This window comes from Melospiza georgiana, chromosome 12 (assembly GCF_028018845.1).
Source record: "Melospiza georgiana isolate bMelGeo1 chromosome 12, bMelGeo1.pri, whole genome shotgun sequence".
Taxonomy (NCBI): domain Eukaryota; kingdom Metazoa; phylum Chordata; class Aves; order Passeriformes; family Passerellidae; genus Melospiza; species Melospiza georgiana.
Genome location: NC_080441.1, coordinates 4,513,198 through 4,538,677, shown reverse-complemented (window position 1 = coordinate 4,538,677; position 25,480 = coordinate 4,513,198). Strand labels below are relative to the sequence as shown.

The window sequence follows — 25,480 nt, the reverse complement described above, 5'->3', positions numbered from 1 at the left end:
TCAAAAGCTCATCTGTTTAGTTTTGGTAGTTTAAACATGAGAATGCCCAATAAAAAAACTACTAAACAACTTGAAAATCAAGGATTTTTGAATTATTTTAAAGAAAGCCCTACTCTGAAGCAGGAAAACTTTGCTTTTCACCATTCAGTGTTCCTGAAGCACTCCAGAGCATGGAGGACAGGGATCATGTTTAAATCATTCTTTCAGGGTCTCCTAAAGAACTAAGCCTAGACAGAGAGAGACTAAACTCTGCTCTTGATGCAGTGTAAACTTTTAGGCCTCTTATTCCAAGTCTGTCCATGGATTAAAAGCCACCAGTGCAGGAGCACAAACTCCAGATTTCTCTCTGAACATTCCCAAAACGTTCCCTCATGGGAACACACAACAGGAAAAGAGTATTAAAATTACCTGAGGCTTCTCCTGTGTTGGACTCCTCTTCCAGATCCTCCAAAGCTTCTCCCTGCAGCCCCCCTCAATTTCAGCATACACAACATCCTACAACAAGGCACTTACAGCTTAACATGTTCCATGAAATGTCATCTTTTTTATCAACTTTGGATACTCTGGATTCCTTTGATGCTCCTATAAAGGACCTTCTCAAAAAGTTTTGGGGAGAACAAAAATATTCTTTCATCAATGAGAGTTTTTTCTAATTACACCAACATCACCATAACAAAGTGGTGATGGAAAAGTCCCTGTGAAATCTCTTCTGAACAGCAGGAGTGGGTCACACCATGGCTTTGTTTCCATCAAAATAGCTTTTCTGCAGGGCTTCAGTATCCTGGATGGCCAATACAGCAAGGAAAAGAGGGTGGGGAGCCACTCTGCAGCTGCACAGTGAGCAGGAGGGCAATCTCCTCCTGGAGATGCTTTTACTGCCTGAGCCAAAGCCCCTTTAGATGTATTTTATACAGGGATTGATTGGTATTTAATTAACCTCCACTTTATGCCATAGTCAATCTTTAATTAAATGCATCCTTAAGCGTGGAATTTAGAGCATCACCAGAATGAGTTTAAGTGCAGAAAGGGATTTTATGTTTTCCTCATAAACAAGAGAGAAGGAAAGAAGGAAGGAAGGGAAGAAGGGAGGGAGGGAAGGAAGGAAGGAAGGAAGGAAGGGAAGAAGGGAGGGAGGGAGGGAGGGAGGGAGGGAGGGAGGGAGGGAGGGAGGGAGGGAAGGAAGGAAGGAAGGAAGGAAGGAAGGAAGGAAGGAAGGAAGGAAGGAAGGAAGGAAGGAAGGAAGGAAGGAAGGAAGGAAGGAAGGAAGGAAGGAAGGAAGGAAGGAAGGAAGGAAGGAAGGAAGGAAGGAAGGAAGGAAGGAAGGAAGGAAGGAAGGAAGGAAGGAAGGAAGGAAGGAAGGAAGGAAGGAAGGAAGGAAGGAAGGAAGGAAGGAAGGAAGGAAGGAAGGAAGGAAGGAAGGAAGGAAGGAAGGAAGGAAGGAAGGAAGGAAGGAAGGAAGGAAGGAAGGAAGGAAGGAAGGAAGGAAGGAAGGAAGGAAGGAAGGAAGGAAGGAAGTGGCGGAAGGAAGTGGCGGAAGGAAGTGGCGGAAGGAAGTGGCGGAAGGAAGTGGCGGAAGGAAGTGGCGGAAGGAAGTGGCGGAAGGAAGTGGCGGAAGGAAGTGGCGGAAGGAAGTGGCGGAAGTGGCGGAAGTGGCGGAAGTGGCGGAAGTGGCGGAAGTGGCGGAAGGAAGGAAGGAAGGAAGGAAGGAAGGAAGGAAGGAAGGAAGGAAGGAAGGAAGGAAGGAAGGAAGGAAGGAAGGAAATTGCTGCTTGGAAGAAGGAGCCTCCTCAGCCAAAGACAAAAGTCCTAGAAGGAGCCATTCCCCACAAGGACACATCCCAATTTCCCGCTGGGTGGGGATTTATGGAAGGGGAACCCAAAGCAGCAGCAAGGCTTGGAAGGAAGGAGAACCCTCCAACTCCCCTGAGCTCTTTGGAACCTCAATCCTTTGTGCAGCCTTTGAAAAACAAACTCCAGGAAAGAAACAAGTGGGGGAAAAAACCAAAGGTGTTATGGATGATTTTCTAATGTAAATGATTGTCTAATATCTTAAGTAGGTAAGTATTGTTGAAATAGGACCCAGCAGTGAAAAGAACATCATTATTTTGTAGTTTGCAACAAAAGCCTGCGTCTGCTTTCTCTGCAAAATTCTGAGCCTTCTTACACAAAAATGCTGAACATGACAAAGTTTATGGATACATAAGCCAATAAATGAGTTTAACAACTTATTTTCCATTGTAACACTCATCCTGCTCTGACTGCCCTGAGTGGAGCCCCCACTCTGGTCACACCACAGCCTGATTTCAAACAAATGTGATGGCTCCAAATTTTGCCTTACACAGAGGTCAAGATTCAGCACTCAGGTTTTGAGTCATGATTAGCCAATTTATTGATATCAAAGTGATGATTTAGGAGGAATTCCCATCATGGATCATTCACATGAGTAAGAGATGTTCTTACCAAACAACGCAATTTCCAACCATTTCCAAAGAGAAAAAAATCCCTTTATCCCCCACAGAAAAGGGCAGTGTATGCCCTCCATTTTCATAGTTTTCTTTAAAAAGACCTTTCTCAGGCATCCCATGTGCAACTGTTGAGGGTTTTCCCTGGATGCAGCCTGGCATGGAAATCCAATGAGCCCCAGGGCCATGCTGGGTTTCCCTGACAGCAGTGGGGGCTCAGAACGAGCCCAAGCAAAGCCCTCTGCTTCAATCCCACAATAAACAGCAAATTAATGGGCAGGAACACAAAGACTGGCATGAAATGATCTGTTCTCTCACCTTGTTTGTTATCTGTGTTCCTGTGATATGGAGAAATGAACTCTGCAGGTTAATCCTGTTGTTTTAACACCATTGGGAAGGGTTGGAAGGGACATAAAACATCTTCAGGTTCCAACTCCCTGCTCTGGGCAGGGTCACCACGGTGTGTGGGCTGGAGATGCTGTCCTGCTTTAGAAAAAGTTTTTAAAACCCAAAACAAAACAACTTTTCTGGTGTTATTGTTGACAAACCAGGAATTTTTGAGTGTTGCAAGTGAGAAGCAGGAATTTGGTTTACTGGAAATAGGAACTCCCCACAATGTCAGTCCACAGCTCAGTCTAGGGCAGCACCATTTATTTTCATGTGTCAAGAACAGGGAAGGAAGGAGAGAGAAGCAGAAAAAGATAATTCCCAGCTCAAGGAAGGAGAATTTGGTTTTGACCAGAGTGGGATCACAGACTATGGGAATTAAACTTAAGAGAAACTTACATTTGCATTAACCCCAGAGTTTCATCTCACCCAGAGCAAGTGATGGTGCAGATCAGCCCAGATTCCAATCTCCATTAGTGCAGAAGTGCCTTTGGGGGTGGTGGCCACGTGTTTGGGTTGAGCTGGGACCTGGGCATTTCTCTTTGTACACAAGTATTGCTCCCCAGAGGAGAGGCCTCCATGCCAAATTCTCATATGGAGCATTTGTCACCCTGTTTTTCTCCCAGAATTAAAAGCATATTTGTTTTGCTTCCAAAAAACCAATTACACACAAAGCTCACCTCGCCTGAATTAAAAATAAGATTGAATGTTTTCCTTGTCATATCCCAAAAGCTCAGACACCCCAGCTGAGTTCCATATTTTATTTGAAAGGAGAAAGGAACCCATGTGTCCTGGCAGATCTGTGCTAAAATCACGCCTCATTGTGGCTCCAGATTGAGGGATTTTTCCAAGGAAAGGATCTCAAGTGCAACCATTTCTTTTCAAAGCTGACAAACATTTCTATGGCTCCAGACTTGCAGTGGTGGAAGGTCACAGGCTCCCTTCAGTCCCTTTGGGTCTCTTTGCCATCGATGAAAGTCTCGCTGAGCAACTCAGCTTGGAGACAATGATCCATGAAGAGACCCAAGGCTTTCCAAGAAAATAAAGTCTGTCTAAATCATTTAGGCAGGATAACGCCTTCTTCCTTCGTGGAAAAAAGTGTCTTTCACTGCCTGTCTTATCTTTGTTATGAAAAAAAACCTCCTTTCATTCAACTTGCAGCACAATGATCTCGTCCTACCAGCGCTAGACATTCCCTCTGCCCGGGCCCATGTCTCCTAGCATTGGGTCTGCAGCATGAATAATTGCTGTGCACAGGCTGGCAGTGGGCAGGGAGCAGGGACAGGTTTTCCTGACATCCCCAGCACAGGCAGCCTCCCTCCATCCCCTGGCTCTGCTCCCTTCATCCCCTGTCCCGCTCCCTCCATCTCCTGGTCCCATTCCCTCCATCCCCTGGCTCTGCTCCCTCCATCCCCTGTCCCGCTCCCTCCATCCCCTCCCTGCTCCCTCCATCTCCTGGTCCCATTCCCTCCATCCCCTGTTCCGCTCCTTCCATCCCTTAACCCTGCTCCCTTCATCCCCTGCCCTACTCCCTCCATCCCCTGGTCCCATTCCCTCCATCCCCTGCCCTGCTCCCTCCATCCCTTAACCCTGCTCCCTCCATCCCCTTAACCCTGCTCCCTCCATCCCTTGCCCTGCTCCCTCCATCCCTTAACCCTGCTCCCTCCATCCCCTTAACCCTGCTCCCTCCATCCCTGGCCCTGCTCCCTCCATCCCCTCCCTGCTCCCTCCATCCCCTCCCTGCTCCCTCCATCCCTTAACCCTGCTCCCTCCATCCCTTAACCCTGCTCCCTCCATCCCTTAACCCTGCTCCCTCCATCCCTTAACCCTGCTCCCTCCATCCCCTCCCTGCTCCTTCCATCCCTTAACCCTGCTCCCTCCATCCCTTAACCCTGCTCCCTCCATCCCCTTAACCCTGCTCCCTCCATCCCTTAACCCTGCTCCCTCCATCCCCTGGTCCCATTCCCTCCATCCCTTAACCCTGCTCCCTCCATCCCTTAACCCTGCTCCCTCCATCCCCTTGGCCCAAATCCAGGCACATCCCTGCCCTTCCAACCTGTGCCTGCTTTTTCACAACTGATCAAACAGCATGAACTTCTTCCTCCCCTCTCTGCATCCTCCTCCTCCTCCACCCTGAAATGAACTCATGGATTCAGCTTCCTGTCCCTCCTCCATGATTAGCCAGAAAGAGAAGCCATTTTTGGCAGAGTTAATTAAAGGGGGGGGATGAAAACGCTGGTTGAAGGCAATAATGAAAGCAACTCTTAGGTCAGCTGTGATGTGCTCACACAGTTCCTGACGTCCCTACAAATCAGCCCAGATGGAATGTGAACCTTTCTAAAGGATAAGGGATTGTGCTAACAAAGAGTGAGCTGGATCCTTGATATTCTGACATTTGAAATATTCAAAGTGAGGAGAATTTCTCTATTGAAGTGTCAGCCTTAGTCCAGCCAGAAACTCAGCACCTGCCACAGCAAACACAGCTCCACCTCACCTTTAGGATCAATCACCCCTTACAGCACATGATATGCCAGTCCCACACCATCCAAGCACTAAAAAAAGTTTTTTCTCAATAAACCAGCAACCTGACTGCCATCCTGGCCACCTTCAGCCCAACGAAAACTTTCTGCCTGCCTAAAACAGACATCCCAGGTGAGCACCTGCCTCTGCTCCACTCTCCATTTCTATGTTCTATTCAGTAGTTTGCTTTGTTTTCCTGGTATTTAGGATTAAGTTATTACATTTCCAGATATTTCCCCATAGACATTTTCTTAAATAGCTTATGTTGCAATTGTAATAATCCTTTGGATGGTCCAGCTGATTGTTCACCTGATTTCTTCTCACTGGGGTAGGGCTGGAAATTAGATCTCTCTTCTCCAAAGTTTTCTTGGATGAATGGTTTCATTAATAAGCAAAGAAACAGAAATCGATTCCAGCATTCAAAAGGCTGAGAAAAAAAATTAATTTCAAAGTAAAGAGAATTTAGGAAATTTCAAAGCCCAGAGGACAAAAAAAAAAAAAAAAAGGACTTAATAATTTTTCTATAAATCCTAGCTTAACAATAAGGGAGAAATACAGCAGGGTGAAGAAACTTGCCAAGAAATTTCACAGGTAGATATTTCCTAGTGTTGCTTTTTAGAATAACTTAATCCTCTAAGCCCTTAAGGATTTTTTTGTTGTTGTTGTTTTGTTGTAAATCTCCCTGTCTAGTCTCCTCTAGTTATGGAAATCCATCTGGCCTTTTATCCCTGCATCCCAAATAAAGTTTCTCTCCCACCTTTGTCAAGCAGCAGGACACCCAGGTCACATCTCACCTTGTTGGTTCTCCAAGGTTTTGTGTTTTCTGCTGAGGAGGAACAGGGGCTGTGAGGTGCAAACCCAGCCCTGCTCAGAGGTTACTCCTTGTTGAAGAGATCCTGGGATGTTCATGCATTTGTGCACTCCCAAAAAAAGGGAAATTTGGGAGGAATTCCTGTTTTGTTGATGCCACTGCTGAGCAGGAGTTTCCTACATCAGGAGCTGCTGGAAAACACTCCAAAGTGCCACTGGCAGCAAATCATCCCCTTCTTAGCCCTGGATAATTTGTGGGGACGTTTGGAGGCCTGTGCAGGGACATAAATCACTGGCAGCACACCCTTGATTCATGGGGAATCTCAGTGAGCTCACTCTCAACTCCAAACAATTACCACTGGGCTGATTTCAGAAAATGTCTCTTCCCTTGGGATGAAAGCATCTAAATCAAGCTCAGTTTCAAGCCACAAAAAATTAACGGCAGGTGTTGCCATCCCACTGTGCAGGGAGCTGTGCACATAAATCCCACCTCGTGGAATTTCACACATCACACAAGCCCCAGGTTCAAAATTTATATTAAAAGCTCACCTAAAGTATGAAAACCTCATTCTCACTATTTCATTTTCACTTAAAGAAACCCCAATACATTAAAATAATAATACATTGAAATAATCAGAAAGTCATGGGCTTATCAAAGCATGTATCTTTGATGTTGTATTATCCCAGGAAAAGCTTGGATCTATCAATTTTTAACAGGGCAGAGTGCTGCTCATCCAGGGAGCTGGGGTTCAGAGCAAGGTTTCTTCAGAGCATGTTTTTGCCACCACCTTGTCTAAAGGACACAAAAAATGGACTGGAGACTCCTGGAAGGACTGGAGACTCATGGAAGAACACATGGCCACAGTAAAACTATTTGTGATTTAGTAAATTATTCCAGAATTCAATTGATCCACTTTGTATTATCTTTCTCTTTACTTTTCAACAATTTAGGGCACTTTTAAAAAATTAAATACAAAGGCCTTTGCACATTTCAAAAAATTAATCACTTTTGGCATTTATTAGCTATTCATTTCTGTTTAAAACATGTTTTATAATTCATTAAAGTACCTCAAAAATTAAATTCTTAACAGCCGTAGGCCCAAATTATATTTAAGTAAGAAAATTAAGCACAGTAATAAATAGTGAAGAATTCTGAAATATTAATTTGGCCTGTAGCATTTCAAATGTTTATTTGCAATAATTAATTTGAAACCAAGTTTACATTGCCTTTGCCAGGAGTTTGCTGGGAACTTTGAGTTACGTTATTAATTTCCTCAAATCTGCCCTTATTCCCTCCCTGACAAGCACTGCCAGCTCATTTAAATTAATTCTTTCAGCTATTTTGGAGTTTGATCGTTTTCCATGGGGCACAGGCAATGAGCAAGCTCACTCTTCCTGGGCCGGTGCCAGGGGAATTAGCAGCTGGAGCTGTTAATTAACTTGAGGTTCATTTTCTGCTCCCCCCTCTGCAGCAGGAGCCTGAGCAGCACAAGGAAATCCCTTCTTTTGGGTTGGAAGGGACCTTTAAATCCCATTTAGTCCAATTCCCCTATCACAAACAGGAACACCTTCAGCTTGATCATAATGTGATTTTCTAACCTGGCAAAGCAAGATCTTAACTAATTTTTATTCCTAAATTGTTGTCTTACTTTCAGAATTTAATGAGTTTTTCTACCATACATTTTACTCCAGATGCTGAACCCTGGAGTACCAGGCATTTTAAATTGCAAGGAATTTCCTAATGAAAACAGTAAACATGCACAAAGTTCTGTTTAAAAGTATACAGGTGTTGAAATTAAAAAAAAAAATCACTAAAAACATACACCTGATCTCTACTTGGACCCAAATTATTTCTATTTACCTCAAAAATCTGCATGTTGAGGTTTTTGTTCTAGATGAGAAACTTCCAGATTTGCCTGGTGCTGCTGTTTCCAAATCAGAAGTTTTTGTGCTCAGCTGCACCAATTCTGGCTGCTCAGGTGGAGCAGAGGAAGGGCTGCAGAGGGAAGTTTCACATGCCAGGATCCTCCAGCCAAGGAAGGGCTGCAGAGGGCAGTTCCAGGATCCCAGGATCCCTGTCCTCCCTCCTGCATGGAGCAGAGGAAGGGCTGCAGAGGGCAGTTCCACATCCCAGGATCCCTGTCCTCCCTCCTGGATGGAGCAGAGGAAGGGCTGCAGAGGGCAGTTCCAGGATCCCAGGATCCCTGTCCTCCCTCCTGGATGGAGCAGAGGAAGGGCTGCAGAAGGCAGTTCCAGGTTCCCAGGATCCCTGTCCTCCCTCCTGCATGGAGCAGAGGAAGGGCTGCAGAGGGCAGTTCCAGGTTCCCAGGATCCCTGTCCTCCCTCCTGCATGGAGCAGAGGAAGGGCTGCAGAGGGCAGTTCCACATCCCAGGATCCCTGTCCTCCCTCCTGGATGGAGCAGAGGAAGGGCTGCAGAGGGCAGTTCCAGGTTCCCAGGATCCCTGTCCTCCCTCCTGCATGGAGCAACTCCCGGGAATGCTCCCAGCCCAAACCCTGCCAGAGCCCCGGGAGAGGTTGGGAAACGCTCCCAGGCCCAGGGTGGGATTTGTGGGGTCTGTGCAGGGACAGGAGCTGCACTCAGAGATCCACGGGGATCCCTCCCAGTTCAGGACCATCTCTGATTTCATTATTCCTGCTCCTCCTCCTTTCCCAGTACCGGGAAATCCTCGCCAAGATGGGACCTCTGGGTTCAGGGAGATGCTCCAAGGTTGGTCCTGCCGGTGCTGCTTCTCTGCCCCTCAGCCCGGAGCAGCAGATGTGGAGCTGCTCTATTTAATACTTCGGGATATGGGCATGAAGGGATCACTCATCCCACAGGCAGGAAAACAAGAGAACCAGGAGAACAAGACATTCTCAAGGAGAAATAAATAAAATAACGAAACACAAATTAATCCCAATAGCACAACTGAACTGCAGTTCCCGGCCGTGCATCCTTCAGCCCCGGAGGGTTCCGGGGGGATCGGCGCCGGTGGGAAGGCTCGGGAATGCCCGGGAAGGCTCCGGGGCCGCTTGCGGGGCGCTGCCTCCATCTCCTGGGGGCTGCGGGGAGCGCAGCGGCGGCGGCGGGGCCACCGGGACCGGGTACAGCAAACACCGGGAATACCGACCGGCACGGCCAACACCGGGACCGGGTACAGCAAACACCGGGAATACCGACACGGCAAACACCGGGAATACCGACACGGCACGGCCAACACCGGGACGGGTACAGCAAACATCGGGAATTACCGGCACGGCCAACACCGGGACCGGGTACAGCAAACACCGGGAACACCGGCACGGCCAACACCGGGAATACCGGCACGGGACCCGCAGATCCCCCGTAGCAGCACAGCAGCGCCGGCATCCCGAGCGGGTTCGGGGTCGCTGTGGCGCCGTGAGCAGCCGGTGCCCGTTCCCCCGGAGGAGGCAATACAGAACTGTGATAAAGAACTGAACTGCAATAAAGAACTGCATCCTCTTTCCCCACGCTGCTCCTCATCCCTGCAGCCGCTGCTTTCCCACCTCAGAACGGCTGAATTCAGTCCCAGACAAGCAGATTTTGGCACAATAGATGACAATACCTGTTTGTAATGCCTTGCTACCAGACCAACTTTCAGTTTAGCTGCCAAGACCTCCAGACAGGGCTTTTAGGGACACACAGGGCCTGTGTCAGCACTCCATAACTGCAGTTACCATAGAAAAAAAATTGTGATTCAACTCAATGGGAAGGGACCTTAAAGCCCCTCTCTCCACCCCCTGCCATGGTCAGGGACAATTCCCTTATCCCAGGTTGCTCCCAGCCCCATCCAACATGGCCTTGGACACCACCATGGAAAGGATGGGCAGCAGCCTGTCAGAATTACACTGTGATTCCCCCACAAAAGCCTTAACAAGCAATAAACCCCCTTTAATTAAGAGATATCCCTCCCTCTGTAATTCCAGCCATCCCTGAAGAGATCAGGACACAAACCTGGATGCTGAGGGCCACAAGAGCCTGAAATAAGGAATTTGCACCATCAACCAGCACTAGGGCATTACACTTCTTGTTTAAACCCAGCTTGGTACAGGATTGCTCTGGGGTAGAACTCTCTGCATGCCAAACCAGCTATGGAGAGTTAAAGCTTTGCTCCAAGGCTGGAAATGCAAACAACCCCAAGAGGAGGGAGCTGCAAGGGAGCCCCTGCCCAAGCAGTGCCTTAAGGGGCTGCAGAACTGATCTCACCTCTGCCCAAAGCTTTCTGTGGCTTTCAAGAGGCCCACAAGAAGCCCTAACCTCTGAGACAAGTCCCCCAGAGGTTCTGGAGGGAAATTGTTTAACAAAAGTTAAAATAAATACACTTAAATCAGTATTTTGGCAAAACTGCCAGGAGACACTTGCTACCTCTTCCTCCTACAGCTGGGGCAAGCAAAGGTGGGACATCTTTACCTTAAAATATTTTGCACCCCATTAAAAAACCCAAAAGAGATGTGGGAAGGTGCCTCTTACAGTCATAAAGCTTCAGAGATGAATCATGGGGAAAACAGCCCCTGAGAACCAAAATTTGCAGGAAAACAAAGAGCAGAATCAGAATGTAATTAAAGCACATTCTGGAGTCTTTTTTAACACTTGGCTCATCCCTGTTCTTGGTTTCTCCAAATGCAGTCAGGTTGGCTTTTAATCCATGCCTTGTCTCCTCCCACCCAGCAACACCTTCACCAAGCCTGCAGATCTCAATACCTGAGACTCAGGGCTTCTAAAAATTATTTTAATGGTTTTGTCCAATTTGATTAATTTTTCCTGCCAGACTTGAATGATATCAAACAAATTATCACAATCTGGGAAACTTGTACCTGCTTGTACCTCCTCTGTGGCTCCAGTCCCCCCTTTCTTCTGCCACCAGTGTCTTGTGTGAGCCAACAGCACCTGAGGCAAAGGTGGGAAAACCTTCCTGTGCATTCAAAAAAATAAAGTATCTATAAACCACTGTGAATACCAACAGCACCAGCACTTATCAAATACCTCAGGAGGATTTTAAACCCAGTTTTTAATGTCGTTCCTGCCAATTGTAATGCAAGCATCTATTTTCAAAGGATCAGATTTTTTGCAGGAAAATTATTTCCTTGTAATATAGGGAGTCAAATTCAATAGACTTTATTAGACAAGTTTTATAGATTTTATATGTAAAAAGCACAGAGGTAGATGATCCCACCCTGAGGTAATACATCAATCCTACCACTGAATGTCTGTTTTGCTGCAAGTATGGCATGAAACACTTGACTGAATATCAATTTATAAATAGCTCTTGATGTATGTGAGATTTTTGGCAAGGTTTATGAAATAATTCATATACATTTAATTTAGGAATGTTTGCTCATTGTTTTTTATATCCATTTGAAAAACAGAAGCAAGCAAACTTCCAAAGCAGAAGTGATGGATTTCTGTCAATTACCAAATGTTATGAATTTGCAACTCTTTTATTCTAGTACTCAAGGAACTGCCAGCTAATTAAAACTGTACCTTTATGATTATTCAGGGAGTTTGACAAAAATAAATACAATTTTAAGGTTGTCTTTGGTGTTCTGTAATTGAAGGCAGCAGTGCCAAGAGAAAAACACCACTGCACTGCCAGACCCGGCCTTGCAAGAAGAGGAGAACGTAGTACAATGCAAACTTTAATGTCAATATATACAGAGCTTTAAAGAAAACATTTCTTTTAAAATTAAATGAAATAAATACAGTATGATACAAAATCCACAATATGCTTAAGAGAAGGAAATGACAGTTACAATATCTGAGAACGGGGACCTTGTGTAGAGTCTCATCTTTGAAGTACCTCAGAGCATGGAATTCATTGCACACTGTTCTCAATTAATGCCCTTTATGGAGATTCAGCCACGTGCCAGCAGTTTCAGCTCTAACCAGAGCATCAGTGCAAGATGCCAAAGTGCTTGGGACATTAAGACAATGCAATTAATGAATGAATTAATTAGCAAACACTGCTCAAAAGCCTAATGAAAACACCCAAACCTGAACACTTGGTCCTGCAAAGCAGATCCACCTCCAGCATCCTCGTGTGAAAAACCCCACAAGAGAATTCAGGGTTATTCAAACTCACTACTGGTAATAAGCTATTGTCCAAAAATTAATAATTAAGAGATACTTAATTGATTATATCTTTTAAAGCTTTCAGAGAAAGTTTGCTTTCATTACACAGGAAAAATCTCAAGAAAATCAGCTGCTGATGATTTTGTGGGAGACTTTCTAATTAGGCAAATTATTGTAATACTCAATCAGCTTCAGCCACACATTAAGGGTGAGGGTTTTCAAATTTGTATCCATTCTTCTATTCCCAAGGAACAGTAGAATCTGGAGGAGCAAATATTTAAAAATAACTGGAGCAGGGACAGATGTTGATGCAGAAGGTTGGTGTGGTGTGAATGAAGTGCAGGGGTGTTACCAACAGCTACCAGTGCACACCTCAAAGGGCTTTGGAACAAACTTTTAAGGAGAATTTTATGCTTTTAACCCTACAACCCTACAATAGGATTACATAAGAATTCTATTACTCCACAGTTTCAGAAGCTTTCTGGAAACTTTAAGAAAAAACTGCTCCTCCCTCCTCTCCCACAAATATTTGCTAACTTTTAGTTCTGGTTAGGAATGAAAAGCTTAAGTGCTACAGAAATACATAAAACCCTGTGTTTGCATTGATGTTTTAGCCTAATTTCACTGATACAAACCAGGAGAATTATTATAACCTTGTGTAATTAACTTAACACAGCTCTACAGACCAGTCTCTAAGTACACTGTCAGGAACTCCCACCTGCTGAAGTTTGCCAGAGGTTATTTTAATTATTGGACAGCTGAAGATCAGCTTTGGAAAAGGAATTAAAACATGGAAGACAGAATTCAAGCTCAACATGACTGACTTGGGTGAGGTTTTGGATGTCTTCTCTGGCTGCAAGAACATTCCAACAACAGAGGCCCCAAAGGAAGAGCAGGCTCAGCCCCTGCACCTCCTGCCCTGGACAAGGGGAATTCACTCATTCTGAACAAAATGGGAAAAAGAAGAAAAGCACACAAGCCACAGATCAGGGCTGGACTGGACCCAACCAGGAGAGCTCCAAGGAAGGGCCCTGTGACCCCACCATGGGCTCACTGTGGTGCCACTGCAGTTTCTGGATGTGGAACAGGAATACAACAGAGCTCCTCCCTTTATACCCAAGGGATAACTGAGGGTACAAACTGAGATATCCTGGGGTGAAAGAACAGCAGCAGAGTCCTGAGCCCACTCCAGCTCCAGGGGGAATCTGTGTGCACCAGAGCTGGAACTGATAATGATCATCACCAAACACCAGAGCAGGAGCTTTTCTGGCAGGAAGCCATGGCCAAAATCTTCTATAATTCAAGATTTAGTTCTGTGGAAATTCCTTTAGTCTGAATGCCTACTTCTGTGTAATGAACCTTTCTGAAAATTTAACATTTTTTTCTGACTCAGTAAGGCAGTAAGAACATCACCAGTTTGTAAACTTGAACTGTGCCCAGACGACAGAAATAATTTCCACCAACCTTTCACTGCAGCCAGAGAACTTTCCCAGTACCTGCTCTTCCATCTCAAACCTTTGCCTGACAGCTCATGAGCAGACCATGCTGCTTTTAGATATCAAAACCTAAGCTGGGAAAGTAAGGGATGAGAAACAGGCAAGGAATTCCCAAAGGAGCCTCACAAAGATGATCCTTAAATTCAGTAAAAGTAAACTGCAAGTGAACTCTGTGTTCCTGCATATCCCAAATATTTCCAGGACTGATATGCTGAAATAGAGCAAGGGAATTTTCCCCCTAAATAAGGATTCTAAGTGGCATACCAGGGTACACTGGCCTGTCAAGATATAACACATCCATATGTTTTCCCCACAATAAAACAACTTTGTAATGTTGTTTTTACCCCTGAAGTACCACTTGCACTAAAGGCCAGCAGTGATATAAAACAGGGGTAACTTTCCAGGAAATGTTTTAAATACTCAGCAATGAATCAGAACATCCATCTTGTTTGTGTTCTTTTCCTCTCACCACCTTTGTGCTGCACATCAAGAACAACTTGAGTCCCTTCAGCTGCTTCCAACTGCTCTTGTGCAAAATGCTTTTAAGGTGCTTATTCTGTGGTGCTTCTAAGCAAGCTAAAAGAAAATACCAACAGAAACACTGTTAAATGATTCATGGTAAAGCCATTAAAGACCAGCTGCTGCCTTACAGGAAAGCTGAAGACAATTCAGGTTTGACATTTCCATTGTATTCCAGGCCTTGCATTACCTCTTATCCCCACCACAGCTTTCAGGACTACATTTCAACCCACAGTACACCTTGATCTGGGCTCAGGGGGTTTAATTTCCATCACTTTTTCCTTTTTTTTTGAGAGCATTCAAATTCTTCTGGCAGTCATCTTTAAATTTATATTAAAATGACCCTGACAGAGTGTTAGACAAGAGGTTTCCAGGCATTCTTGCTGGAAAAAGTCTTCATTAAGGAAAAGGAGGATGAAGCAGCTGCAAAAGGGGCAGATTTTGTATTAAAGAGCTTTCCAGGAAGCAGTTGTGTTCTTTGATAAGTTTTCAAGCATTTCAAACAGGCACCTCAAAACTAGGCACAGATGGCCCCTAAAGCTTCCAACATCTATCAACCACTCAAGAAATTCCATCTGGGGATGTTTTGTGTGATACAAAGAGCACACCTATGTTTACTATATCATTAAGTCTCAAATCTACAAATATTCATACCTAACTATTTGGCCAGATAATGTCCATCTTTCCCCACCACAACAGAAGAAAGCAGCTTATCTAAAAGTATTTCCAACACCACCAAGTCCTTCACAGGTATAAGCAAAGACCAGCCAACATCTCTTGTGAGATGTGAGTGATCACCACCACTCCTGGTGCTTGGGCCAGAATCCTCCTGGAAGTTTTTTTTTTTTTGCTGTCTCAAAACATTGATTTCTGCCAGCCCTGGGGTCTTGCATTTGAAAATTCAATGATGACAAATGAATCTGAACTATGTTTGAGTTCTGGTCACTTCACAGCCTAATGTCACTAATGTATTTAATATTTATAATCACCCTGCTATGTCACTACAACTGCTCAGCATCTACAACTTTTGAAATCACTTCTAAGTGTATCTCTGAATGAACTACCAGCAGTTAGCATTGGTTTGGAGTCAGGAAACCCCAAGGTAATTCTGGCCCTGAAATGAATTTTCTCTCCATCCCAGCATTTGGGAACAGCTGCAGTCCAAACAACAAACAGAGAGGGTGAGTGAGTGCTGGCCACAGGATGCTGAAAGGAATTTGTCCATAACTGTGAAATTTCTTGGTCAGAATTCCCTTATCTGGGCACACAGCAAGGCTTATTTATTTTCCCAAGCTACCCCTACAGTTAGGCAAAGAGAATTTTGCATTTCTGTTCTGTGATATTTGTACATGCGGCGAGAGAGTCAGAGAGAAGCAACCTTCTATTAAAAAAAAACAAATAAATAAAAAATAAACCCCAAGTGCCAAGTTGGTTATAATAAAGTGTCAGTTTGTCTCATATGCCAAACAAACCTAATATTGGGTGTATTTAGTGGAAAGACTGCTGAGGAAAATTACACAGTAGCTGTATTAATGGATGGGAAATATAAATAACAAAGGATTGAGCTGCATGATTTGTTCTGAAGTGGCACCAATGTTTCTGAGAGCCTGAATTTTACAGTTTATGCACATAATGACTTCCTCCAGCTCAGTGCAGGACACAATTTGTGATAACAACCAGAAATGCTTGTTTTTCTGTCAGAGGCCATAACCAGCATTTCTTTTGGGTCACAAGAGATCAAATTTAAGTGCAGGAGCTTGCACATCCCTTTGGTTCTCCTCAGTTCCTGGCACCATGCAAACACAGACCTACCAAATCAACAGGGATGAATTAACTCTGGCACATCACACTGCTCAACTCTGCATAAGAGTCATGGACAAGGGAAAGGAATTGAGTTGAATCAATGAAGTGCCCAATTACAAAATGAAGAATTTGCCCTTCACAGCAGGGTCTGAGGGTGTGAAGCAAGAAAACTCACACTGACACTTTATGTACAACTTGGTCACTGGCAACGGTCCCCTAAACCATATTTTTTTTAAACTGAACCCAGCAAAACTATACAGAATGTGAAAGAATATTTGCAACAGATCTCAAAGGACAGTGTAGAGAAATTCATTATGGTGTACCTGATGTTTAAATTAACTTAACAGATACGGCCTGTAAAACGAACACAGTATGAACCTGTGGATTTTTTTTTTTCTTTTTAAAAAAAGGACTTTTACAGAATTCAAGTAGTGTAGCAGGAAACCATAGATGCCTTTTGATCACAGGTCAGGCAAAATAGAGCCACTTGTTGGGTTTCTCCCTTGCTTGTGTCTGCTCAGGTGTCCCAGTGGATCTATAAGTCTGTGGATGTGAGCTTTTTCATGCTCCGTCGCTGAGCTAAACTGGAGGCTGCCACAGGCTCCAGCACTGGCTGAAATGTCTTGTGGTTCAGTGCAGAATATGTAGCAGCCATGGCTCCCTAGGGAAAAAGGAAATATGTCATAATAATTCATGTATGTAGAAGTTTTCATCAGAAAATAAAGCAATTAAACATTAAATATTCAACTAACTCCATTAAAACCAAACAAGACTTGTGACAGGTCATGTGAATTCTCTGAAATTTGTTAGGGAAAATAAAAATCTGTTGTTGAACCCTTCCAATGTCTAAGCATGGGTGTCTGACATTTCTTTTTGTTTTGTATTTCCTTTGTATCCCTCAGGTGCAAGATTCATCTGTTAATGTAGGTCAGAATTTGTATCTTTCAAGCCAGATTAGCACCAATTTCTCCAACACAGCCACTTCAGTGCCCACTCAGGTCCTGACTTCAGACACAGCTCAAGAACTACCTTACAGACACCACACACAAAAATCTCTTACCCTGCACTGAGGGGGAATAATTATTAACAATAATTATTTACTAATTTATTTTGTGGAGGGACTTTACACAAGGGTATGTAGAGCCAGGACAAGGGGAATGGTTTCCCACTGCCAGAGGGCAGGATTAGGGGGATACTGGGAAGGAATTCTGCCCTGTGAGGGTGGGCAGGCCCTGGCACAGGGTGCCCAGAGCAGCTGTGGCTGCCCCTGGATCCCTGGCAGTGCCCAAGGCCAGGCTGGACAGGGCTTGGAGCAACCTGGGGTAGGGGAAGGTGTCCCTGCCCATGGCAGGGGGTGGATGGTTCAGCTTTAAGGTCCCTCCCAACCCAAACCATTCCACCATTCCATGAATTTGTCTCACTATGTAACTTAAAAGAAAAATAGAAAAAACAAGACTTCTGTCTGTAGCTCTAAACCAACTAACTCCTTGCACAGCCCCCAGCTGAAGCAGCAGCCCAGGTGCCTTTACCTTTACTAGATGAGGGGCATCTTGCCTGTTGAGCTGGTAATGAGGCAGCTGGTCCCTGCAGGCAATCCACGAGTGCTTCAGCACCTGCTCGGCCGTGTAGCGCTGGTGGGGATCCACGTGCAGCATGTGTGACAACAAATCCTGCAGGGCAGGGAACACAAACACTGCTCAGTGCAAGGCATCTCAGGTGGCCTTGGAAGCAGCAGGGATGGCAGCAGTGAGAGAAGCACCCTGTGTGGAGGGGTTTACACAATGCCAGCACACAGAGAGCAGCACACAAACGGGATCATTCTGTGCCCTGACACTGCAGAAGCTCAGAACAATGTGTGGTACTATTGGGGCAGCTCAACAGAGCCAGCCTTGATTGCAATGCAACTCACTGTTGTGCCTTTCATGTTTGTTATGAATATAATCTTTAAAAGACTAGAAATCCTATTCAAATGGAGCAGGCAGATTTTATGGAGAAATGCTATTATTTGTAAATCTCTCTCTCCTTTTTCACTCTGCACTTTGGGCTCTGCTGCCTCCTTACTACAAATGAATTCAGGGATAGTGAGACACCAGCAAGGAATTTTTCCTTCAAGAAATCACATAAAGCATAAAGCCAACAGCAATGGACACTTGTTTTTGCCTGTTAGAAGCATTAGCAACAAGCTACTGATTAATTACAACGTTGGTCCAAAGGAGAGGTGGGTGGGAAGGGCACAGAACAGAGACAGCAACAGTTTGAAATAAAACCAAAATATGAGCAAGCTGACAGAATGTTCCCTTTGTTTTAGGTACAAAATGTGAAGCATTCTTAAATACACAGAAGTGAATTTCTCATGCTAAGACAGCAAGAGCCAACAAGCATTCTGAATCACTCCTACTGAAATGAACAATAGTGCAGTTCCAGAGCACTGGGAAAAAATATTTAAACATTAATATTTAATATTAAGGCTGATCTTTTTTAAAAGGTAACACTGGTGATTAAGATGCCCACAGAGTGGGTCAACACCATCCCAGGGAATCTATATTCATTACAGATGAAGCCTTTAAATAAAATGTTGGAGCAGATATCCTTCCCTGCAATGAAGTCTGCAGATCATAAACACAAACTCCACTTACAGAGCAGTCTAGCTGATAAAGCTCAGTAGATTTCATTGGAATTCTACAAAAATATAAAACCAAAACACATTTACACCTTTGCTGCATCTGAAACAGTGTCCCAGTTGCCTCCACTTAGAGAGAATTTTCCACTGCCTATCCGTACTAGGATCTCCTCAGGAGTATCATTGGGACCATTGGCAAATGGAGTATAGCTGGGGAGAGAAAAAAACAACAAAACACTTTGTTACAGATAAAAACTGCAAGAAATTGGTAAAATCTCGTGAATCAGTCAATATCCCACTGCCAACAGAAAAAAATCTACATATATGAATATATATGCAGAGCACAGAATATATACACATGCTATTAAATATTAACATTTCTCACATTTAATGGGAAGTACAGATTTATCAAGAGAATAATTTCCAATAGACAGGATTTAGTCATAGGACTAAAAACCTGCTCTTTTTCTGCTAGAGAAGGATTCAGCAAACATCTCTCATTTGGCCACTAGATGCTTCCTAGAGCTTCCTCAGGTTTGGATGCTGAGGAAACTCCAGAGATCCCAACCCAGAGTGTTCCACACAGGAATGCAGCAGGGGCAGGGACACAAGGTGAGCAAAGGGGATGGGGTGGAAGGACAAGAGGTTGGAGGGGAAAAACAAACCCACCACTTATTTCCACAGACTCAATTCCCTCCTGAAAAGTGGGAGAAGTCTTTGGCACCTCCAAGTCCTGCACTGGCAAGAGAAACCTTGATCCTACTCTGAGCTAAACGTGGATTGTTTGGCTTTGACTCAGAGCTGCCTGTCCCACCTGTGTCTGTGTCATTCCATCAGCCAATGCCTCACCATTTCTATGGAAGCAAGGACTCAGGCAACATTCTGGGATTTAAGGTAAACAAAACAGCTCAGAAATATTCTCACCCTGCCAACATTGTGTAAAGGAGAACTCCCAAGCTCCATATGTCACAAGCAGCATCATATCCCTGTCTCATGAGAACCTACGAAACAAAGAGTGTTAAATTCTTGTCATATATTAAAAAAAACACCCCAAAACAACACCACAGCCTAGGGAAGGGTAAGATCATCCCTGATCATGTGAGAGATTATTGACTTTCTAATATACAAGTTGCAGTAAACACCACCAACATTTCTTGTTCCCAGATCATCTCTTAAGATTCTCAAAAGGCTCACATCTTATTTTTGAGGGCGGACTCTGCTGTTTTTAAAGCAGGTTTATTATAAACACATGTACTCATGTTTAAAAAGCATGTGTGATTATATTTAAAGAAAAGTAGCAGAATTGTTGAGGTTTTTTTCCAAGCATTGCTGAAAAGTTTTAGCATCTGACACACCAAAAACAGCACAAAGAAAACAGAGCAGCTTGAAATACCTCTGGTGCCACGAAGTTTGCAGTGTAGCAGGGAGTTAGAAGCAGTCCATTCTCTCCTCGAAGTTGTTTTGCAAATCCAAAATCACAAATCCTGATAGAATCAGCATTGTTTGAATCATCAGTGTACAAAATATTACTGGGTTTAAGGTCTCTGTGCACCACCTATAAGCAGACATTTGAAAAGCCATCATTTAGGAGAAGCAGGTACATTTGTTTATAATTTACAAAAGCTGTTCTGTAGATTAACATACTTATGAGAGTTTTAAAGAATTATAGTACCCAAAAATTCTAGTTCAAGTAATGTAATAAAAACCTCCTGGCTCATAATGCAACTGGAACCAACATCACCATTTGGCAACAAGAACAGGAAAAAAATCTGCAGTTTCATAAAATGCAGAGTCCAAAGGCTTTGCCAGCATAACAGCACAAGTTGTTTCTGTTATTCACCTTTGTGATAAAATACAAAACCTCTTAGCAGGAAAACAAGTCAAGCAAAGCACAGAGGGCAGGGGAGTAGTGATTGCAAGCTGTGCCAGGGCTGTGGCTGGCAGGGCTCACTCACTGACTCTCACTCACCCCCTGGCAGTGCAGGCAGTCCCTCACACCCTCACTCACCCCCTGGCAGTGCAGGTAGTCCACAGTCTTGGCGATGGTGAAGAGCACCGCGCTCGCCTCCCGCTCTGAGAAGAATTTCTGCCGCAGGATCCGGTCCAGCAGCTCCCCTCCCTTCATCAGCTCTGTCACCAGGTAGATGAATCTGCCATCATCATACACCTGGGGACAGGTTTAACAGGGCACTCACACTCAGAGCATTCTGACAGAGCCAATATCTGCAGCTCCACGTGCCCACAAATCCCCTCCTCCCACAGCAGGGGCTGCCAGAGCAGGGAGGGCAAGGCAGCTCCTGTGTCACCCTGGGAGCTCATGACTCAAGCTGTTAATTCATCACTCTCCATTCAAGCTGTTAATTCATCACTCTGAGTTATTTAGTGATTTTTTTTTGTGTAAGAGTTGCTGTTAGAAGAAGAGAGCAGCCCCACACTCCTGAACTGCTCTTCCCTTCCATTGCAAGCCACTGCTTTCTCAGGTTACCAACACATTGGCTGCTCCTTTGAAACAAGAAGAAATCTGGCATTTCTAACCTTTACATCATTCCTCACTTCAAGCTGCTTAAACAGCCTTTAGAAAAATTAATATCAGGACAATGTTGTGTTTTGAGACACTCCCTCTACTGTTACATACTGCTCTCCCAGTAGATTTTTCTATGTAAAAGAAATTTAATGAATCCAAATAAACTGCCTACATCTGCATTTATTTTTTTCAGCACTGTCTAATAAGAGGCAGCAGAAAAGGAGGTACATACATCCTTTAAAGTAATAATGTTTGGATGTTGCCCATAACGCATGAGAATCTCGATTTCTTCTGAGGGATCCCTTTTGCTTTTATCAATTATCTGCAAAAAATAACAGGAAAAACAACTTGCATAAACAAGTTATTAAATATAGACATTTTTTGCATTTATATTCTCATTTCAACAACAGAATAAAAAATTCTAGAGTTCATTACTTCTTTCTAATCATGAGCAATTCATCCTCCAGCTTCTCATCCCATTTATTCATTTCTTGCTCTGTCCTTGTTAAAATTCCATCATTAATGCAGCCTGTCCTGCTCCACTGAACAAGGAAATGCATTGGGCTGAAGCATCACTAATTCCCTGCAGCCCAGTTCCACTTTGTGAATCTCACTTTATTTCAGGTGTTCCTGTACAGTATTTTTAGCTTCCAAGACTGTAACTTATAAACTCATAAAAACACAGCAACTGGAAAACTCACAAATTTAAGTTTACAAAACTACTATCCAATATTTTCAGAGTGGAATTGATGCCAGTACCTTCACAGCAAACTCCATGTTTGTAGCTATGTGGATACATCTCTTGCAAACAGAGTAGGAGCCCACACCAATATCTTCCTTCAGTTCGTAGACATCAGTGAACTGTGCACTGTTTCCATGAAGCTGCTTTAAAAAAACAGGCAAGTGGTTATCTAAAGCAACAGGATCCTCTTTGCCATTACACTGGTACCAACAGCAGAAGTTTCTCCTGCTTGCTCATGATTTTTCTTTCAAATTCTGCCTTCAAAAAAACAGTAACTCACTTTTTAAAATTAAAAATACCCTATGGAAGTATTTAATGAGACACATTTTATAACAGTCTCCTCAACAAAGCAAGAAGAACTGTAAATACTGAGCATTGGTCAGTCTTTGGCATGCCAAGGAGGTTTCCCAAAAAGCAAAACATTACCTGGACTATGGGCAGGATGTTGGTGAGGGGTGATATTTTATGGTCTTCTACAGTAGTAGTTGCAACAAAACTGAATCCCTTGAAGAGCTGGTGGGCATTTGCACTGGGTGGGACCCCTGGAGAATCTGGGGCACACAGACACACAGGGTTAGTGTGGTACAGCCAGCAAGGCCATTTCAGAGCATTCAGGACAGGGATGTTACAAAATCATCTTGAGGGAAGGGAAGGGAAGCAAACAAGAGGAACATCAATGTTAAATAATAAATAAAACTTCTGGTTTGTTATCTGAGCTCCCTTCCTTCAGTAACAAACACAAACAAGTACTCCATAATTTTATCTAAAACTGCAAAGCACTGCAGGAATTTATATATAAACACATGTTTTAAGGAATAAGTTTATTGAAACAGAACTACTTATGGAAAAGAAATAAAGATCATTATCTTGTGCTCAACAGCTTTGTAACACAGAAGAGCAACAACAGAATGTGCTGCTTCAGTGGTGAATGAGCTGCTGGCAAGGCACAAGTGAGGCAACACAACAATATCCAATTAGTAAATCTTCACTGAAAAGATACCCCTGAATTATTAGAATTAAGTTTTCCTCAGGTTATATTCCATGCACCTCTGAATTCACTGTCTGAAACCTCACAGTGAGCACAGCTCAATAACTTTGTGTAGCCTATTAAGAGCACAAACCTTCTCCAAACAATCATGAGAAGAGGGTTTAAAAGCTGGATGCAGCAGGAAAGAAAAAAGGTCACAAAAGAAAACCTGAAGTGAAACTTGAAGCAGACCAAGAAATTATAACAGTTAATGCTTCTTAAAGCAAGGCATTGTCAATGCAATACTGACCCTAAAAAGAATCACTGCTGCAATCCAATTGAGTTTAATATTGAATACTTCCCCTCAAACACTGCAGCCTGACTTGAATCATAACTAGAAACCATAGTCCAGCTTTTAATATTCCATTTATTTTTTTCTTCCTGAGTTAATGATTAGCAAAATATTCAAAGAACAGAGACCTGCTGAGGGGAACATCCTCCTTCAAAGCACTGGAACCCTGCTGCATCCTTTGCTTTTAACTTTGTCCTCCCTGGCTTTCCTGCTTGTTGTTTTAGCATTAATTTGACCCTCCTGTCCCACAAACCTCACCAATTTATAGCCATGCACAGCTACCTTTTGGTGTTTTTGCTGTGAATTCTGGATCAAAACAGAAAGTATCTTCTGGCTTTCCAGAGGCAGGTTTGAATGGAGGCTGAATTTCTCTTCTGAACAGTTTCTGAAAGAGAAGGACAAACATTTAAGGGTCACTGAAGCTTCCATGGGTGCTGTTATTTTGCCAAGATAAATGGTAAAGGACAAAGATTTCAACCTTTGTCAGGCACATTCCTGTGGGCAAGAACTGCCCATTCTCAAAGCTCTATTCCAGGTGTTTCCAAATCCACCCAAATAAATCAGAGAAATATCTCAAATCTGCAATAAATCCCATTCGCAGCTAAGGAACAGAAAACCTCATGTCAAAAGATGCAAAATTTAGGAAGTTCTAAGAGCATTTCCTTGCTATTTCTCTCCTCCTTTCATATCTAGTTTTTGCAGGTTTTTTTTAATTTCACCCTTCTGCACAAAAGCATACAGTATATTTTAGTTTAAAAATACAAACCAACTAACCAATCAAAATATAGGAAAGGGATAGACCCTTCCTGCAGGATTCCTGGGAACACCAGCAGCCTCTCCCAACTAGAAATGCTCCAATGGATCATTTCAGCTTGAGAATGCTGCAACTCTTAATTATTTAAAAAGTAAATGCAAAATTTGTAATTAATACTCCCTATCTGCAGTCAATACTGCAGCTCCAGATGCCAAGGAATTGGAGGAGAAGGCAGGATGTGCCAGGCAGCAGTAATGCAGTGTTTGCTGTGCCCTATTCAGATGTAAATACTGCTACAAATGCTACAACACACAGAAAAATCAGCAACATCTTTATCATTCAGATCCTTTTGTACTCACATTCCAGTCAACGGTAGAAAAAAAAGGATGTCTCTTGATTTCTTCAACTCCATCTGAACCAGCTCCTGAACAAAAGAAAGGCTGTAGTTAACACACTTGGTAAAGACTTTGAAGATTGCACTAAAAATTAGTTCATTTCCAAAAAGTTTGCACAGAGGTGATTATTTGAGGGAACTGTGAATACTGAAATATTCCATGGATGTAAAATACCCAGGGAAGCAAAGAGAGCAGAATACTGACACTGTATTTATTTATATAAATTAATACAGTGTCAATATTCTTTGCTGGGATGCTGTCACAGCTTTGGCTCACTCCTAAGTCACTGATCCCACATTTTGACCATTCCTTGGCCAAACCCTGGAAGCCATGACCCAAACTAACAGGAAATGGTACCCAAATGTTACTGATCACCCAGAGCTTGAGAGTCTCTAGCAACTGCTTTTCTTTGAAATAAAAAGTTAGGCTGAGTTGATTATTTAAATAAACCAACCTAATCTATTTGATGGATTTCTTTTAAACAACATCCTCAGGAGACTTTGTGCTTCAGGGCTGAGGAACTGAGGCATTCCCAGCTTTGCTCTAAAAGAAAACAGAGAACAAGTCAGAGGAAGAAACTTATCTTAGTAAAAACTGTCTACATAGATTTCACTGCACAGTTTGATGTATCAAGGATCTATTCCAAAGCCTTGTAGAGAGCACACACTTAACTCATCAACTTTTTAAGTTTCCTGTTATAGGAGTGGTTTAAAATAAAACCCAGAGAACAAACACATCACACCAAAACCACCAAACCCCACCCAAGCAAGCTTTCTGCTGAAACAGAGTAAAATAGTTATCTTAGGAACATGTAAGTATTTTCAAAGGTATCTTCATGTCACCAGGAGGTTTTTACCAAAATAATACCAGTAACAGAAGAGACTCACCAAATGCCCAATTACCTGTCCTTGAGGTGATTGCTACTATTCCTCCAGGGCTCACTGAGCCACCATATAAAAGCTCACTGACTTTAGCATTTATTGTATTTAATGAATACTCTAAAGCCAAGCAGGAAATGCCTGTGCAGCACTGCAGCATCA

The 25,480-nt window shown here is 43.4% G+C and overlaps 1 protein-coding gene across 2 annotated transcripts in view; it reads right to left on the bottom strand.

The window, feature by feature from the left end:
• Positions 1-11,367: 11,367 nt before the first annotated feature.
• Positions 11,368-25,480, bottom strand: part of RPS6KA6 (ribosomal protein S6 kinase A6) — a 36,544-nt gene continuing 22,431 nt past the window's right edge. Inside the window, exons 11-22 of one of the 2 annotated variants that reach the window (XM_058032550.1) lie at positions 24,895-24,983; positions 24,405-24,469; positions 23,574-23,676; positions 22,399-22,523; positions 21,990-22,115; positions 21,463-21,552; positions 20,715-20,873; positions 20,100-20,261; positions 19,631-19,707; positions 18,799-18,916; positions 17,616-17,756; positions 11,368-16,747 (exon numbers count right to left, since the gene is read on the bottom strand). In XM_058032550.1, coding sequence (XP_057888533.1) covers positions 16,622-16,747; positions 17,616-17,756; positions 18,799-18,916; positions 19,631-19,707; positions 20,100-20,261; positions 20,715-20,873; positions 21,463-21,552; positions 21,990-22,115; positions 22,399-22,523; positions 23,574-23,676; positions 24,405-24,469; positions 24,895-24,983 — 1,381 coding nt within the window. In that variant the 3' untranslated portion in view covers positions 11,368-16,621. The remainder of the gene's footprint in view (positions 16,748-17,615; positions 17,757-18,798; positions 18,917-19,630; positions 19,708-20,099; positions 20,262-20,714; positions 20,874-21,462; positions 21,553-21,989; positions 22,116-22,398; positions 22,524-23,573; positions 23,677-24,404; positions 24,470-24,894; positions 24,984-25,480) is intronic. The other variant, XM_058032552.1, reaches the window with a different exon arrangement.